Source organism: Schistocerca nitens, chromosome 4 (genome assembly GCF_023898315.1).
Source record: "Schistocerca nitens isolate TAMUIC-IGC-003100 chromosome 4, iqSchNite1.1, whole genome shotgun sequence".
Taxonomy (NCBI): domain Eukaryota; kingdom Metazoa; phylum Arthropoda; class Insecta; order Orthoptera; family Acrididae; genus Schistocerca; species Schistocerca nitens.
In genome coordinates this window covers 334120013-334139919 of record NC_064617.1, presented here as the reverse complement: position 1 = coordinate 334139919, position 19907 = coordinate 334120013, and the positions used below count along the sequence as shown (strand labels likewise).

The window sequence follows — 19907 nt, the reverse complement described above, 5'->3', positions numbered from 1 at the left end:
CACTTAAATTAATAGAAGAATTTTGCTATTTAGGCAGCAGAATAACTGATAATGGTTGAAGTATAGAGGATATAAAATGGAGATTAGTAATGGCAATAAAAGTGTTTCTGAAGAAGAGGAATTTGTTAACATCAAGTATAGATTTAAGTGTCAGGGAGTCTTTTCTGAAAGTATTTGTATGGAGTGTACCCCTGTGTGGAAGTGAAACACGGACAATAAACTATTTAGACAAGAAAAGAACAGAAGCTTTTAAAATTTGGTGCTACAGAACAATACTGAAGATTAGATGGGTAGCTCATGTAACTAATGAGGAGGTACTGAACAGAATTGGTGAGAAAGAAATTTGTGGCACAACCTGACTAGAAGGAGGGATCAATTGATAGGACACATTCTGATGCATCAACAAGGGATCACCAATTTAGTACTGTAGAGCTGCATCAAACCAATCTTTGGACTGAAGATCACAACAACAACAACAGCAACAAAGCATAACCTCTTACAAGATGCCCTAGTAGCACCCCCCCCCCCCCCCCCGCCAGACTGCTCCACTTGCAGTTGTCACCAAAACCAGCAAAACCAGGCAGTCTGCCAAAAGCACAGTCTAGCAACAAGTTGTTGAAGGACGTGACGACTCCTGGTGTTTTTCTCTGTGAAGTTCATGGAACCACTGCAGCATTGGACCACATATGGTGGAGAGCTCCTTGCCATGTATGAGGCAGTTAGGTAGGAATTTCCACCTGTTGGTAGAGGAGTGTCATTTAATGTTCTTATTGACCACTGCCCATTGACAGTGAGTTCTGGTTGCAAAGATGGCATACAGATTTCATCCTGCCAGTTACAACAGCAGGAGTAAATTGCACAATTCACCGCTTATGTCTGGTACATTGCCAGAATAGACAACGTATCAGTGGTTGCCTTAGCCTTCTGTGTGCCCTTACCACTCCCTTCAACTGTACAATCCTCACCACTACCTAGATTGCTGGCCCTTAGCTCCTGTGGCGCTGGAAAGATGTAAACATGGGTCTAAACCTGCAACTGCACACAATACCAGGCATGCACAAACCAGTACTAACCACCTGGGTCCCCACTCAGACCATATCTGCCCTTACCTTCTCCCAAACTTCTGCAAGGCAGCCTTCGAGTACTTGCATGGCCTGGCCCACCCTGTAATCTGTGCATCTGCCATACTCATTCACTAGCATTTCATTTGGCCTACTATCTAGCACAACTGCACCAATCCTGTGCCAGAGCTCTAAAGTAGGCTGGCATGTTGCGTGCCCCTATACCTGTTTCGCCCTGTTGGATCATCACTATTACCACACACAAATGGATATTGCAGGCCTCCTGCCACCATCAATGGGCCACCAGGGCCACCAGTATCTCATTACTATCATTGATAGATTCACACCCTGGCCTGAAACAGTGCCTTTGCCCAACATAACTGTGGACACAGTGGCAAAGGCCTTTATAGACATGCGGGTCTCACGTTCTAGGTTCCCCCACCACATCACCAACAACCACAGGTAGAAGTTCACCTTTTTTTTACTTAAGACTCTCACAGCAACTTCTGGCAGCACTGATGGCATGGTGGAGCGATTACCCAGGTCTCTAAGATCTGCCCTCACAAACCACTCTGCAACTTGGTCTACCACTCTGCCTTGCCTCTAGTCCTCTTAGGTCTGCCATTAGCAGATTTGGGCACTCCCACCGCTGAGCTTATGTACAAATGGCTGCTCACAGTGCCAGGTGATCTCATTGAGCCACACCCCCTGCTGTCCACAACCTGTATCCCACCCTCCGTGCAGCAGGTCCATGTCTCAATGATGTGCCTGTGCTGGGTACCTTCCATGTGCGCAACATGGCAAATGCCAGCCCTTTGTGCAACAGGTCATCGGCGTGTGATGCACTGGTTGGATGCCAGCCAGACACCGCTACACCTGTAGTACTCAGCACCTCATCCTGTCATGTGGAACAAAATCAATCTCCTTGTGACTCCAAGTCACCACCACCAAGGTTTCAATCAATCACCTGAAGCCAGCATATGTGAGCCTGTGTGCACTGCTAGCCATCAGCACCATGATGGAACCAAGCAACAATGGTGGTGCCTCCCCAATCTTAGTGGTTTCCCTAGGGCATCAGGGTGGAGGCTGTCTTGCTGTTTATCCCTCCAACCAACCCAATAGTGCTGCTGAGGTTGTCAGACACTCCAACCCTGCCACTGGACCTTTCCCTGGCCAGCGTGTCTTAGTCACCGGCCACATCCCCAGTACTGAGAGGCCATTCACCAGTGCCACAGTGCCGGCACATGCCCAGACTGCAATGCGTGACCCAGACTACCAACATGAGTCACCCAACACAGCACCTACACATAACAGTATACCACCTACACAGGCACCCTGTGTGCCACGTGCCATGTATCACCAGCATACTACCATCTGTTGCCAAACCCTGACCCTGCACCATGCCATGCCTCACCATGCCAGCAAATCGCCTTGCAGTGTCATTCCCAGCCCTGGCTGGCAGTCCTGTGTCGCATCACCCAAGTACCAGGTTTGCTGAGGGACAGTGCCAAGGTCACTGTGCACACTGTCGCCATGCCAACCACTGTGGCAAATGCTGCCATTGCTGAGGATGCCCTGCAGCTGGCCACGGGGACTATGAGAAGTGTCATCATTCCCCGTTCCTTCGTTGCCACAGCGAATGCCATACCCTGCCAGCACTGTGCTGCCACCCAGCATGGGGGCCACGCCCTGACCACCACCACTGCTGTCGCCGATGCCTCACATTGTCTCCTTCTCACAGGGAGCGATGCACTGTAATCCATGAGCACCTGCCACCCATCTGATTCAGCAGTTTACAACAGTAGGTGACACACTGATCAGTCATGAGCAAAGTGGACCTACATAGTGGAATTTCTCTCTGACATACACTCTTTAGCTTTGGCATTTTTCCAGAGACAAGCTTGTGATGAAAGAGCTCCTGGACCAGCAATTCCTTTGCCGATGCTTAACGACTGACTTGCTTGACAGAGCAAGATACTATTTTGTAAAGAGTGCCTATTGTGCTGTATGAAAATGAAGAAAATGATTGCCACAAGGTACAGTAATGGTATTTTGAACATTCACGGGTGCAGAGATGATGATGCTTGTGGGTCTGTACTATAAGCTTTGGCTGAACAATAATTGCTGGCATCTGTGAACCTTACTGACCACTAGGGGTGGAGCATTAAATTATTCTTCATAAGACTAATTTGATATTGATGTTTTCACATGATAGCAGCAGTTCTGTAGGATTGGTAGACTACTTCCACAGCAAGGAATTCTTAGTAACAATTGCACCCTAACTGATAGTGTGCCGCATGTTGCTTGATTACCATAGACTATCATGTGTGTCCACGAGTTTTTATTTTTATGTATTTATTTATTTATTTTTGGTTGACTGCTGCATCATCATCATGATCACATGTGTACAAATGGCATACACACCTCAACCGTGAGACCTTGTGACATTGCCATTGTGGCTTTGTGGCTTATACTCAGCTTTTCACCTGTAGTGACATGATGCACACTTAGATTAAACAATTCCATGCAAGGCATACTTGTGAACTCTTTACTTTTTGTTCCTTGTATTTGCTTAGGTATAGAATCACTGTATATATGATATTACAGTACCTGTGCTATTCTGATTACGATGCATAGTCCCTTTTGAAATATATGCATGTCGAAAGGAACAGGCTCTGTGGCAACCATTCTACAGCTGATGGTAGTCCTTATTGGTAATTGTGAAATCTTTTGTAGTGGTTAATAAAAAAGAAAAAGAGAAGAAAAGGAAAGGTTGAAAATGTGGGAAGAAATTGTGAGTAAAAAGGTTTTTTTAAAATCGTTAAAGACCGTGAAAAAGGGAAAGAATGAAATGCAAATCGGACTTAGTATTACAGAAAAGCTATCGGACTTCATGATTCGGAAAAGCTATTGTTGGGGTGGTCCTTGTGGCGTTTTTGAGCAAAAGTTAAACCAATTTCCACTACAAAAATTATTGAAAAAGAACAGAGAATAACAAAATGTATCTGACAGGGGGAAATGCATAGATAAGAATTCATCCTTTACCATGTTAACATGTCTTCTTTCGTGTGGCGTCCAGGTCTTCAAAAATCTCCTACTTCATTTCTGCGTGAAAATTCTGCTCCGAAATCTTGCAATAAGTTTCATCATCTAGGAATTTCTAATGTATACAAAACCGTCTTGATATTAAATGCAATTTATTTTACGTTGCTTCCCTCCTCCAAATGTCATAACAACTTCCACAATATGTCTACACATTAATAAGTTTTTTACGTCTTAATCAGATCAAGACTAGCTAAAAGGTTTTTACGTCTGAATTAAGCTTCCCACTCTCGAGAGACAAAAAAGAAACGGATAGAAAAAAAAAGAGTTACAATTTTAGTTTTTCTCTGCTGTAGAGCGCTCATACCGCTGCGACAGTATAATTTATATCTGAGGGAATGAGTGTACCGCAGCGAAATTCAAAGTCCCACTACAATAGTCCCTTTCGACATGTATGCATGTCGAAAGGAACAGGCTCTGTGGCAACCTTTCTACAGCTGATGGTAGTCCTTATTGGTAATTGTGAAATCATTTGAAGTATCTCTGTATATAGTTTTTGTCATTTACATTTGGCTACTTTCCACACACTGCAACCATCAGTGCAGTGAGGCTATCATGTCCTATAGGAATTATTTGCCCTGTGTCCATTTTTATTGCTACATACTTTTAGTGTGTTATTGTTGTCCTGTTAATTTTTGTGTAACTGTATACTGTTCCAATAATGGAGCTGAAAAACCATAAAATACAGTTTCTATGTCCTGTTCACTTTTGCCCCACTACCAGCCATAAGTATTAGCACACTATGGGAAGTTTATGTGTGCAGTGTTAATGAGGAATGACTTTTTCACAGCTTAAAACCAAATGCTTCATCAAATCAATAAATTCTGTTGATTCACTGTTTATGTTAAAATCAGCAGTTATGATAATCTTTTGTTCTGCTCTTTTGTTAGTTTCTGGAAGAGACTCTTTAGTTTAAACATAATTACTTTTGTAACTTCTCTACCTGGTATTCTGTATATTCAAATTATTAGAATTTTTTATCTCTATAATTCAATACAGCAACTTTCAAATATGTCCTCATCATTTAGAAAATTAAAATCATCTCTTACATTATATGTTACAGAATTTTTAATTAGTATGCACGAATTCCCATGAATTTTGTTACTTGTTCAAAAGCTGCTGGCTACAACATAGCTACCTAATTTATGAAGGATTTTGATGCAGTCTTTTGTTAGCCATTGTTCATGTGGGTAAAGGACTAATATATGTCTCCTTCTTGCCAAATAAATAAATAAATAAAATTATAGATTGTCAATTTTTGCTTCTCTGCCATTCATATGTTATTTATGTAAGCCACTGATGTTTAAATGCATCAGAAATGTGCTTTTGCTATTACCTATTGTTTTAAGAATATATTATTTCATTTTATTCCTTTAAGCAGCTTGTCATCCCCATCACCCATATTTAGTTTCCCTTATTGTTTATAAGAGTGTGCTTGTCAATAAACATCTTGCTGAATTTTACAGGCACTAACCTGTTTAAATCTAGGCCATCCAAAGCAAATTCATCAGCTAAATAAGCTCATTCAAACTTCTTAGTCATAATTATGTAACTAAAAATATTGCCATCAAATACTGTAGTTGGAGTCACAAATGATGGTGGTCGAGTTAGGGCTCATTCCGTGTACCTACATCAAGCATTCTCTGACAGCCAGTGAGTGTTCAGTAGTGTTCTGAACCCTCTGCTGTGAATGTCTTACCCATTGCTAGCATTAAACGTGATCACAGTGAGGTATTGATCACAGTGAGGTATTGACCACAGTGAGGTATTTAGTGAATTTTTATTCCATTTGTTGTGAACTCCCATGGATGCTGGTGATGGGAAGCAACATACTACCAAGAAAGTGAGAGACATAATTTGCAGGATACATGCTTACATGAAGCACATAGCACATTTATGCCTGCACCTCAACTTTTGCTTGGAACCAGCAAGAATGCAATCCCCATCTGTTTCTCGATGTGTGCAAACTGCCATCATTCATGGACCAGAGTATATTTGCATGATGTAGTAGATAGTGCAGTCAATAGATTTTAAAAATTAGTGACTAATAACAATGTGTTAATGTTGTGCATTATATGACAGGATAAATGAGACCTTTGATTGATTTATGGAACACAATATGTAAATGTATGAGTAATAGTTGTTATTATGGGGACCAAATAAAGAAGCACTTACTCTGTCTATTGCACTGTTTTCTGGTGTTTCTGGCACCTCCTCAATATCTGCCTCTTGTGGATCCATGTCAGATGGTATGGGAGCAGCTTCTAGACGTCCCTTTGCTGGTGGTGGTGGTGCTATCAGCCTGTTGTTTTCCTGTGAAATGTACTTTATTTCTGTCAAAGCAATATTGTCACACATAGATGTAAAAGAAATTCTAATACCAAGCTGTTATTTTATTGACATGTAGACTAAAACCGATGTGCTGCTGAAATAAACTAACAAAAAACTTGTTAATGGAGATTTTACATTTAAACCAAAACCTCTGATGAAGCAAAAGCAAATCATCTGTTGGCGAGGGGGTGAGGGTTATTACAAATATTAGGCAAACAATTGAGTTTAAATGATTTTTCCACTGATGACTATCCGTAATTAACTCACCAAATGGCTGTAGGCGTGTGATGAGTAAAGTAGTTTGATCATGTTTCTGTAACCTGTTAATTTACAATATATCCAAAATACTGTGGGACATTGGCTTCACTTTGATTCAGATGAAGTAACAAATGACAACCACACAACTCAGTTCACAGAAATTTAGCCTTATAAGATTTAGTTTGCAGTATTTTGAATGTCCAGTCAGCAAACTGTGGTGAGGATTTTTTTTTATTACCTCATTTTTGGGGATGTGGGGCAGATATTTGCATTTTAAGCCAACACTCACCTCACTTATCTATGCATTTCTCATACTTATAGATGGCATATGGCACTTCTTGAGTTCTATTTATACACATTATTTTTTTGCATAAATTTGTTTACTTCACAATAGTGATTTAATTTTGCAACCAACAAAAAGGATGTCTTGCCTTCTCTTACAAACAGTCCTTCTTCTGGACTTTATGGTCTTATAATGTTAGGAGGAAAATCTCTGTGGGATTTGGAAAAGAAGGAGAGAGATGGTGGCAAGTCAAGTTTGAATCAGTCTAAGAAATGAGTTCAAGTACCTCTGCTGTCATAGAAGTTGATTTTAGTATAAACTCTTCTGAAGAATATAAAACATGTTATACATACCTGCATATTACCAATAGACTTGTGATTGTTTGCAGCATTGAAGAGATATGTTGCAAGATAAGTCACAGGATCTTGTGGTCTCTTGTCTGCTATTTCTTTCAGTCCCTTTATGAGTGGATCACCAAGTGCTAGAAAAGAAAAGAAATCTGTACTGGTATTAATAAAATAACTTGGTGGTATAAAAACTTTTTAGTTGAGTTTTACAAAATTTAACTTGGAAATAGTCCATGAGAACAGGTCTAGTTTAACACTGTAGCTACATTATCTAAGTATCATTACACAAAGACAAGTTAAGTGAAAAGCCATGAACAACAGTATTAAAAATAAGAAAGCGTACTTTCTCTGGAGATGATTTAAGAGACTGAAAAAAATGAGTAATGAGATTTAAAAAAATAATTTTTCAGGTATTATGGGAGGTAAAATCTCACTGTGACTGGAGAATGGAATTCCACAAGAGGAAGAGAAAGAGAAAGAAAAATATGAGGGGCACATGGAATGAGGGAAAGGAATAAACTGAGAAATTGCTTGGTAGAATTTTGCATTGGGAAAATTGTTGATAACACTTGGTTTATAAAACATGAAAGGTGGCTGTATGCATTCAACAGACCTGGTGACTGGAGGGTTTCATATAAATTATTTAATGCTAATATAAAGATTTAGAGGCCAGATCTTAAACTGTAAAAATTTCCCGGGACAGTTTTGGCCTCTGGCTGTAATTTATTACTTATTAAATGCTGATTAAAGCTGGAAATCACAGAAAGTGTGGGGCCCATGTAAGCTGATATTAAAAGAGTAGATTCAGAGTTTGATGGGAGCATATAAGTGTCAAACCAGGAAACAAAATGGACAGGGAACACAAAGATTCATTGGCCAGAAGCTTTCCTAACACTGGCTAGAACATTTTCTTATAGTGGCTTTTAGGTGGTGTGCCCAATTAAGATTTTTGTTCAATATGTACTAAAAAATCACAATCTATGCGAGGTGCTCATTTTAAATGCAACTTTCCCTACCTGCAAAAAGATGAGAGCCTATCGACCTCTCAATATTCAGCTATATCACATGTTGTTCCTTCATATTTTCCATTATTTGTGTTCAACAAAGGTCTAAATTTGACTTAAACAACTGTAAAACATGGATCAGCATATTGAAAACATATATTTTTTTATATCAGTGCCATCTCTGTACAAATGCATGAACAACTCACACTATGCTTATACAGATTCTTGTGTTATGACTAATTCTATCACTGCTGTGAAATACATAACAAGGAAAGTGTTGTATGGTATTGGGATTGTTAAGGCACCAAATTATGCAGTTGTATCACTCATTGTATTGGTATCTTACCATGTTAAGATATGAGTTATGTTCCTTAAGTGTAACCCTTCAGAGTAGGTGTGGAATGTACAGGGTGATTCAAAAAGAATACCACAACTTTAAAAATGTGTATTTAATGAAAGAAACATAATATAACCTTCTGTTATACATCATTACAAAGAGTATTTAAAAAGTTTTTTTTTCACTCAAAAACAAGTTCAGAGATGTTCAATATGGCCCCCTCCAGACACTCGAGCAATAGCAACCCGATACTCCAACTCGTTCCACACTCTCTGTAGCATATCAGGCGTAACAGTTTGGATAGCTGCTGTTATTTCTCGTTTCAAATCATCAATGGTGGCTGGGAGAGGTGGCCAAAACACCATATCCTTAACATACCCCTATAAGAAAAAATCGCAGGGGGTAAGATCAGGGCTTCTTGGAGGCCAGTGATGAAGTGCTCTGTCACGGGCTACCTGGCGGCCGATCCATCACCTCGGGTAGTTGACGTTCAGGTAGTTACGGACAGATAAGTGCCAATGTGGTGGCGCTCCATCCTGCCGAAATATGAATTGTTGTGCTTCTTGTTCGAGCTGAGGGAACAGCCAATTCTCTAACATTTCCAGATACTGTAGTCCAATTACAGTAGCACCTTCGAAGAAAAAGGGACCAAAAACTTTATTGGCTGAAATGGCACAGAAAACGTTCACCTTAGGTGAGTCACATTCATACTGAGTTGTTTCCCGCGGATTCTCAGTGCCCCATGTACAGACATTGTGACAGTTGACTTTCCCGTTAGTGTGGAAAGTTGCTTCATCACTAAACACAATCTTTGAAACGAAAGATTCATCTGTTTCCATTTGAGCAAGGATAAAATCACAGAAATCGATTCTTTTAATCATAAGCTGCAGACAGTGCTTGAACCAATTTCAGACGATAAGGTTTCATAACTAACCTTTTTCGTAGGACTCTCCATACAGTTGATTGTGGAATTTGCAGCTTTCTGCTAGCTCTGTGAGTCAATTTTCCTGGGCTGCGAACAAATGCTTGCTGGATGTGTGCTACATTTTCATCACTCGTTCTCGGCCGTCCAGAACTTTTCCCTTTGCACAAACACCCATCCTCTGTAAACTGTTTATACCAACGTTTAATACACCACCTGTCAGGAGGTTTAACACCATACTTCGTTCGAAATGCACGCTGAACAACTCTCGTCGATTCACTTCTGCCGTACTCAATAACACAAAAAGCTTTCTGTTGAGCGGTCGCCATCTTAGCATCAACTGACGCTGACGCCTAGTCAACAGCTCCTCAAGCTAACAAATGTACAACTAAATGAAACTTTATAGCTCCCTTAATTCGCCGACAGATAGTGCTTAGCTCTGCCTTTTGTCGTTGCAGAGTTTTAAATTCCTAAAGTTGTGGTATTCTTTTTGAATCACCCTGTATTTTAATTATTGTTAATTATTGGTGGTAGGGATTAGAAAACAGGGAAGGCAGAATACAAAGCTAGCTCACTAGCTAGTGTGTAATTGTTATGTACATCACAGTCATTATAACCAAACTTCACATTAAATAAAAGAACTTCTACTCACATGCTGCCAGGTAATGCCCTTCTTCAGTCCAAAACACTGGCTCACCTTGTGAAGAGGCTATCCTTCTTTCTGAAAAAGTAAAATACAAGAAGAGTGTAATCTCATAGCGTGATCTGTGTATGTGCAAACACACACACACACACACACACACACACACACACACACACACACACACACACATGCTCACATGTGTTTGACAAAGTTTCAGAATGGCCCCTCAGAACATCAATAAGTTGTTACACACATATGACAGGTACCATACATTTCTCTCAGAGGTTGTTATGATTGAAAATGTGTGTCTTGTCTCAGATAGCTTGTAGAGATTTTTTAACATGTGTGTCAATGTTTATTAATATTTAATGCTGAAAGTGTCATTTTCTGTTTGGCGCTGTTGACACAGGTTTTTGCATGTATTACTGACTGGTGATGATGGCAAAGTTTGATCCCAAGGAAATTAGATTATATATACAAGGTGCATTTGAAGATATGGCTGGTAGTCCCAAAACTGATAATTTGATAAAGAAATTGAAGATCATTCTTGCAGCCAGAGGCTAATTCATCTACAATTTTGACTCATTTCATGACTGTATTCCCACCTCCCATCATGATAGAAAGCTTAAATATACACAAACCATGCCAGGAAATGGTAATTGTAAAAAAGAATGTCATTTGCTGTTTCGTTATTTTCTGGATGGTGTTGTAGACACTGGATTTTGCACATATTTCTGATTGGTAATGACAAAAACCTGTGATTCTGAGGAAATTATACCTAACATTGATTGGCTGTATGTACATGTTGCATTTAAGGATGGGGCTGGTAGTCCTGAAATTGATCATGCGAGAAAGAAAATGAAGACCATCCTTTCAGCTCATGGTAATCAGTGTCCTTTGAGACTTGTCTTTCATAGTAGATTTTAGACTCTTTTTTTCTTCACTATCACACTGCAGTATCCCACTTCTTTCCATACTGGTTCTTCCAGATGATTCTTTTAAACTTCAGTCTACTCTTCATCATTGCTGAGTTTTGATTTGAGTCTATATCTGCTAATGAGTACGCCTTCAATCCAACAGATGATTTAGGAATCTCTGTCTGACCATGATGTAATCCAGCCACAATTGTTCCATATCTCTATGTCTTTTCCAAGAATACCTCCTCCTCCTGTGATTTTTGAACACTATATTCCTTATTACTAGCTGAACCTTATTCCAGTATTCAATCAGTGTTTCTAGTCCCTCATTCCTACTATCAAAACTATATTCTCCCATAACTCTGTTTTACGTTCCATCACCTACCACTGTCTTCCAGTCCCCATGACTATTTCATTATCATTTTCCTTCATATGTGGAATTACTTGTTCATTATCCACATCTTTTTTATCTTCTGCATATGACATTGGCATCTATTCCTGAACTATTTTTGTTGGCAATTGTTTCCTGTCAATTCTTATGTGAATAACCCAATCACTGAACTTGTCCACAGTAATGCACTCTTTGCCCTGTATTGCTATGCATAAAGAATGCTACTCCCATTGTACCCTTTTCTGCTGCTGTTGATACATATTCACCTGGCCGGAAATCCCTATATTATTTCCATTTCACTTCACTGATTCCACTTTATCGAGACCAAGTTTTTGCATTTCCCTTTTCAGATTTTTTAGCTTCCTTACCATAGCTAGAAAACTGAGATTTCACATATTATCTTCCTTAACACAATCGGACTACCGAGATTCCACTCTCTGACTCATAGAATGTTTCACTTTCATTGGTGATTCAGTCTTTTTCGTTTGGTTACCTCCTCCTTGTCAGTCCTCTCCTGGAGATCCAAATTGTGAACTAATCTGGAATCTTTTGCAACTGAAACTCTGGCCACTCCACCTTCTTTGACTAGGCTGTTGTTAGAACAAGGCTGCCTCCTTATACTGGAAGTCTTTGGCTGGTGTTCCTGATAATTTTTATTCAGTATGTAAGCAGTGGCTAGAACCAAACCTGGGACCAGAGCATTTTGATTTATAGTAAAAGACACTACCCTTAGACCATGATTGCCTCCTTACACTCTTAATTGTAGCAAAAGTTTTAATTCTGTTCCCCCCTCCCTCACACCTCTCCCTCCCTTCTCTTCCTCCTCCTTGCCCATCCCTCTCCCTTTCTCTCTTGCCTCCCTGGCTCACTCTTCATCTCAATCTTCCTATCCTTTCCACCTCTCCCTTTCCATCCCCCTCTCCCTCATTCTATATCTTATATGCTCTACCATTTGAACTCATTTCATTTTGTTGTGCAGCTGTTGAATCATCTGTCAAAAGACCTGCCTAACACTATCCCACTAGCCCCTCCTTGCCTCATGCATTCTTCTCTACCTCCTCTCCACCTCCATTTCTGTAGTTAACTGCTCTCAATAATTGGTAAACAATAGTCAATCTTGCTACAGCAGCAGGAGTGTGTGTTTGGGTGTCTGTGTGGTCATTTTGTGATTGTGTATACTTTTGCTAATGGAAGAACAAGAGTTCAAAAGCTAGTGTGGATACTGTTTTCTTTGTGTGATTCTACATTTCACATATCAGTTTGCTACAGGTGAGTGGTTGCCTTTCCTTTACTTATATATAGAACTAAAGGTCTGAAATACATTGGACTCTTACACCCATCAATTAAGTGATCCATTAAAACTATCATCATACTATCATCCTGCTACTCTGTAGCAGGTAAATAGTCAGGTAAATACTTAGAATCTTGCTGCTAGCATAACAGGTACATAAATGAGATTCAGTTACTGTAAATTGGCAATCTGGGTTTACAATAATCACATACATTATGAACATTTCTGGACATCCCATGGCATTGGGCTACTATGAAGAAGATATTAACGTCTGGTAAAAATTACTAAGCTTATGGAGATGACAAATTAATTTGTCAAAACTGGTAAATCATAATAAAAATATATTTGCAGCTAATGACTGAATTTTATTCTGGAGAGCTTAGAATACCAGTACAAGACTCTCTAGAGTGACCACAGCAATTCATGCAAATCAGTTAGGTTTTCCCAAATTGATCAAGGAGAATTCCAGAATGGTTCCTTAGAAAGGGATATTGCTGGTTTCCATGACCTATCTGACCTTGTGCTCCATGTCTCATGACCTCATCACTTCCTCTGTACTGATGTTTTATGTGCCACAGTAGAGGATACCATTGGCAGTCTATGTCATAATTTCTGGTGTATCTAAAATTGTTGTGGATGTTTCACAGTACATTATCACTGTGCCTAATGTTCTTTTGTTGACCTCAGATACCCACTAATTTGTTTCATTAGCATAGTTTAAAGTCCATGTGATCTACATATTCACTCATAATTTGCTTGATGAGTAACCTCACTTCACTGAGGATCTCCATAGTTACTCATATTGTACACCACAGAAGTGATGACTACACCACTTCAAATCAAGACTGCTTCACATTACTTACTTTTCTTAAAGTATTACTACTGCAAATATATTGTTTAGTTTGAATTTTTATATGGTAAGGGACTGTTTATCTCCTAAGTGACCAGATAATTTCAGATGATTTGACTATCTTAAGACAAACAATCCTGTACTACAAGCCATTATCATCACAATGATAACACTACACTGGCATGTTGCAAGTCTAGTAACCATATGCACAGATATTACCAGAAAGCACAGAAGGCAAAGCTCCCAAGTTTGAGTCCCCATCTGATATACTGTTTTAATCTGCAGAAAGTTTCAAACAGATGTTTCTTCAGTAAGATTTGAAGCAAATAAATTGAGCATTGTTAAGTCAGTCAAGTAATGTATTACCTTTTCATAAATAGACAATGAAAGAAACAAATAAAATTCTGCATATGAAATGAAGAACAGCTTAATTTATTCCATGTTCAGTTTTTATCTGGTTTTATTATTGGTAATATTGTACTAGTTCTATTACAACATGAATTTTGTTTTGCAAAATAGAAATTGCATTCACTTATTATTTTTATAAAGTGTCTCTGAAGGTACTTTGTGAAAAGACTTGTCATGTTACAAATAATTATTTGAACATACTTGTAGTGATAATGATTGTGGTCCTCCTTGTGCAGTATTGTGTCATGTTGTTTTGCATATGTGTGTGTGTGTGTGTGTGTGTGTATTTACATCATAGCTGTCAAAACATTTTTTGCACCAGTTGCCTGAGGCATTGTTTTATTCTTATTAAGAATTTGTTTATTGTTAGAATGGTTAACTATTGTGTTTCAGAGATTACACGTCTTACTCACTAAACAGAGAGTTATTTATGTTTCTAGAGAGATGATTCAACTTGTATGTAAAACTTCTCTGAAACTGTTGACTCCCAGCAACATCACTTCATGTTCAAGCTATAGAGATTTTGTTCATTCCTGTACAAGAACTTATATTTAGTATACTAGCCAGGCAAGATCTTGATTTAGATGGTCAGGCAGCAGACATGGCAGCCAGTTAACAAGTGGTGACCCTGACATGATCTAGCCTGCACTACAGCACAGGAAGAACTGAATCTCTACTTGTAAACCAAGCTTTGTGCCATAACTGATATATCAAATATAATAGAACCATCAATTTCCAGACCTACTGAGCATTTACAAACCATCAGGCCACAAAAGGCCGCAAAAACCTGTACCGTGGTTTCAAAAAGTGGAGATCAATTCCCATTTGTAGTGATCACAATGTATTCTACAATGTTTGCAATGGTGGTGACTCAGCTAGACCATCAGTACACTGCTGAAATTTAAGATGTGATAATCATGCCACCTACAACAAACTCTTGTGAGAAACTGAAGATGGAATTGATCCATGGAGTCTCTCTGCCCAAAGAAGAGTGCATTAGGCAAGTTATGACTCAGGAAGATATTGGCAACTGGAAGCCATCACTGTATCTGAGACACTTGAGAAGCCAGGTTGACACCGGCACCTTCCCCAATAATTTGCTATGTGCATTACGGAGTAGCCACCTACTGCCGCAAGTAAAGGCAATTACAATATGCTCTTGGATGTGGTGACTGACTTGGCTGACAAGATAATAGATGCAATGATGTCTGCCCCAATAAGTTGGGTGACAGAATCACATAGCAGCATATTGTCAACAATGATAACACACACAGATGATGACAATCTTGCAGCCAATGTTAATGTGCTCACCAAATATATCAGTGAACAGTTATCTCAGTGTGATCATAAGTGCAACAGAAACTGCTGCTGCAAGATGTCAAGAATCCACTCTTCCACTACCTCTTGAACTTTTGGGGCATGTCAACATTCCATCTGTTGTTATCATTATAGATTTAGGGATCAGGTGCACAAATGCATCTCACTTTGCACCCCCCCCCCCCCCCCCCAAATGCCAGCAACAATCAGACATAGCTGCATCACCCAAATGCTGAGCATGATTGCAGCATCTGTTTATAAGGAAGTCAGGCAAGAAGTATACAGTGGACAGTGGGTCTGATTTATGCATATTTCCTTGAACTTTATTACACAGTTGTTGACCACTAACATTGTTCTGCCTGACTGCAGTGAACAACTCTTATATACAGATGCTTGCAGTGAATGAAATTAGATCTGGGGCAGCACTGCGTCTTTGCTTGGGACTTCACAACTGTAACAGAGCAACTGTAACAGAGCACATCACTGGAGCCAATTTCTTAGTATACTACCTGCTCTTACCAGACATGGCAAACATACAAATCATCAACAGTATCACTGGCCTCACAGCTGCAAGTTTCTGATGTAGTGCTGCATTGCCCACAACCAAGATTATTGTGGGCCTACTGCAGCAATTTCTGGCCCTCATGTGACTGCATGCGTCACCTAAAGAGGTATGTCACAACACAGTACACCATTTTAAAACTGCTGATGGACCACCTGTCTCATGTAGACCCAGATGCCTATCTGCTGACTGCTTAGCCACTGCACAGGCAGGATTTGATGCCATGCTGAAGGAAGGTATTATACAACTGTCCAGCAGCCTATGGTTCTCTCATCTGCACCTTGTATGACATTGATTATTATCCTTGTGCAGTGTTGTGTGGTGTTGTGTCACAAGTACATTTGTGTGTGTGTGTGTGTGTGTGTGTGTGTGTGTGTGTGTGTGTGAGAGAGAGAGAGAGAGAGAGAGAGAGAGAGAGAGAGAGAGAGAGACAGACAGACAGAGAGAGAGAGAGAGAGAGAGAGAGAGAGAGAGAGAGAGAGGTGCTGTTTTATTCGTATTAGGGATGTGCTTATTCTTGGACTGGTTAATTATTGTTTTTCAGTGAATACATTTCTTACTTTGTTGGTTACAGATTAAATAGTGAGTTTTTTGTTTTTTCAAAGGAAGATTCTACTTATATGTAAAACTTCACCAAAGCCGTTGACTTTCAATAAGTTTACTTCTTGTGTCAAGCAATTAAGTATTTGTTACTTCCTCAATGAGAGTTTATATTTCATATTGTTGTGAGGCTGTACCTTGACATGCACAACTTGGATGGGTGGATGGAAGATATGATAGCCAGCCTCATGCTATATCTGGACATATAGCCCACCAACAAAACAGAACTGTGCCACAAGTTGCCTACACACAATAGTGTAGGGGCCACAACGATAAGAGTCCATGCAATGTGCTCCCTTACAACAATAGCAATGACACGAGGTATGTTGTGGAGTATAACTCAGGATGCCACCTCTAAAACGTAGGACGCTTGACTCCCTGACCGACAGCAGCAGCATTGCTCCTAGGAGGTTTAGCTAGCATGGACCTATTTGCTTCTGCCCCATCACATGGCCAGAAATAGTTCATGTACAATCCCTCTGCTTATTGGTACTGAAGCTGAAACCTGACATAAATGCAGCAGCTGAGGTCTGCTCACCAACCTGGGAACACCACCATAAGAGCTACTTGGAGCTGCCAGCAGTCCTGGTCTTTGCTACACTGCAAATTGGCGCCGGCCGCGGTGGTCTAGCGGTTCTGGCGCTGCAGTCCGGAACCGCGGGACTGCTACGGTCGCAGGTTCGAATCCTGCCTCGGGCATGGGTGTGTGTGATGTCCTTAGGTTAGTTAGGTTTAACTAGTTCTAAGTTCTAGGGGACTTTTGACCTAAGATGTTGAGTCCCATAGTGCTCAGAGCCATTTGAACCATTTTTTTTTTTTTTGCAACTTGGCCTCTCGATGCTCAGTCATCCTGGACTTTGGTATCTTGGCTTGTTATTCTGTTTGTGGTCAGAGACAGTCATCTCATCTTGTGGTTGTTAAGACATAGACTTTATCTGATAGTCAATGAAGCAGCCATTCTAGTCATGCTGTTGAACTTCTTCTTGGCCTACCAGAAGTATAAACTGAGGCAGTTACTTTGACTATAAGCAAATTGTTAATACTCCAGGACAGAAGTGAGTGGACTTATGTTTTATTTAATAAATCTAATGCTTATTGTCTACCTGGGTGTAAGTTCTTCCACACACGACCTGGCACAGGCCACTTCAGCTTACAGACTGGAATTTCATACACACAACTACATGTCTAAAAACAATCTACTGCTGGATAGATTTTGAAGGGAAACAAATGGTAGAAGTATTTTGTTGGAATTATGTGTGGTTTCTGTTCATCCCCTAATACACAGGCCAAAATTCTCAACTGTGTCACATGAGATGGTCCTCTTTTATCCTTGCATAGCCAAATGAGTAGCTATACTGTGTACAGTAAAATATCAACTTTTATTAGTGCCATTATTGGAATTACTAAGGATCCAAAAGCTATGCTCATAAAACTTTTCAAATATAAGAATGTATAACCTATGTTCATATCTCTGTAGATACATCAAAGCATTGTGCATTGCGAATGATATGTGTGAGTGCAACAGATCTGCAACAGGTCCTGATCTCAAACTTTCAAAAAAAAGTGTGAGCATAATGACATTGTTATAAGATAATCAAAACAGTCCAATAATATCTGGCATGAAATCTTAATACAAAAATAGGTTCACTATCAGAAGGTAATTGCTGTATGAACTTTAAAGCTTCATAAATGACAGCAGTTCAATCTGACTAGTATTGTTTCTGTTTTACATACCTGTTACAGATGAAGGAAACAAAATGTGTATTGTGATATGGATACAGTATTTTTACTCGCTGGATTGTTAGTACTAGTATCACTGTGCAGTGGAGTCAATAGATCTCTGTCTTCTTTAACTGATACATAAGGCAGATAATGTCAGGTGTGGTCTGGACCAGCAGCATAAGGAGGAGGTGAGATGATAGTATTCATGCCAAGGGTATGATGGGATGAAGGGCTTTGGTTGTGGTACTCTGTGCATCCCCCTCTGTAAATGGAATCTTGGTGGTGGTCTCAGCTGTTATGGGCCAAGAGTTGGTTGTGGATAGAGGACACTAATCCATCTCCGTGAGGCCCCACATTCAGTCTTTGGACACCATTGTTTGGTGCCATGTTGAAGAACAGTGATATGCATGAATGTCATATCAATGTGGGCTTCGAGGGTGGAGCAAAATAGGTGGCAGATATCAGCTGATACTCCAAGGAATTGATGCCATTAGTCACGGATGGTGGTTGTACAGGGCTGGGCTGTAATTTTTGGGGGTATGTGATCTGTGTGGTGGTGTGGCAACATATGATTGTAATGGCAGATCAGCTGGTCTTGAGTGACAGCAATTTCAAAAACTTGAGGCCCCTTGTTTCTGGTGACAATACGCTGAGTCCATCTGGGGATAGCAGGGAATGTGTTTGAGATGTGGGAACACATACAATAATATGGGATGATGCATAGGCTCTGTGTGTGCTGGGCAGTGTGCAGGAGATCAAGTAGCATGTGGCACCAGTACTCAAGGGGTAACAGAACTTGGTTAACATGCACTGGTGAGTGGCAATGAAGCTTAATCATGGTGGTAGTTGCCCACATCATCTTAGTCATGCATCTTGAAAACCCTGGCCAATTTCTTCATCTCAGAACAGGATACCAGGTAGAATGATGCTGAATACCATTATGCTGTCAAAACTGAGTAAATGCAAATGACACAAGTTGTAGGCAGTTATCCAACACTATGGTATGTGGAGCTCCCTTAGCAGGAAAAATAATGGTTAGGGCCTGAATCACAGCCCACATGGCAGTTGTTGACATTTGTGCCACATACCCAAAATTGGATAGTGCATCCACTTCCAACAGACACATTGCTGTGTGTAATGGATGGGCATAGTAATACACGTGCAAATGTTCCCAAGGGCGCAGTGGAGTGGGAAATGATAGAAAATGCTGCACATGTGCTGCCTGATTCAGGACAGAGGCATTGCAAATTCAGACAAATTATTCAGTGTCGGCATCTGTGGGTTGCCTGCCAGTAAACATGATGTTGAAGCAGTGCTTCATTTGGAAAATCACCAGTTCAATTGGTGGTGCAATTGAAGGATATGGACCCTGAGTGTGAATGAGTGTAGAGTGATGAGCCCACATTCTGTTTCTTCCAAACCCAGGAATAGTATGCCATCTCTTCCAGTGGGGTAAGGCAAAATACATATGGAAGTCTTGGTCCTCTATTTTTGACAAGTAATCTGACCATCCATATTGTGTCAATAATAACACAAAAGTATGTAGCTGATCTTGCTGTCT

At 40.1% G+C, this 19907-nt stretch overlaps 1 protein-coding gene across 1 annotated transcript in view; it reads right to left on the bottom strand.

Annotated features, from left to right (window-relative positions):
* Positions 1–12431, bottom strand: part of LOC126252290 (uncharacterized) — a 63746-nt gene extending 51315 nt beyond the window's left edge. Inside the window, exons 1-3 of the mRNA XM_049953171.1 lie at positions 12398–12431; positions 7389–7516; positions 6339–6476 (exon numbers count right to left, since the gene is read on the bottom strand). Coding sequence (XP_049809128.1) covers positions 6339–6476; positions 7389–7516; positions 12398–12431 — 300 coding nt within the window. The remainder of the gene's footprint in view (positions 1–6338; positions 6477–7388; positions 7517–12397) is intronic.
* Positions 12432–19907: the final 7476 nt, after the last annotated feature.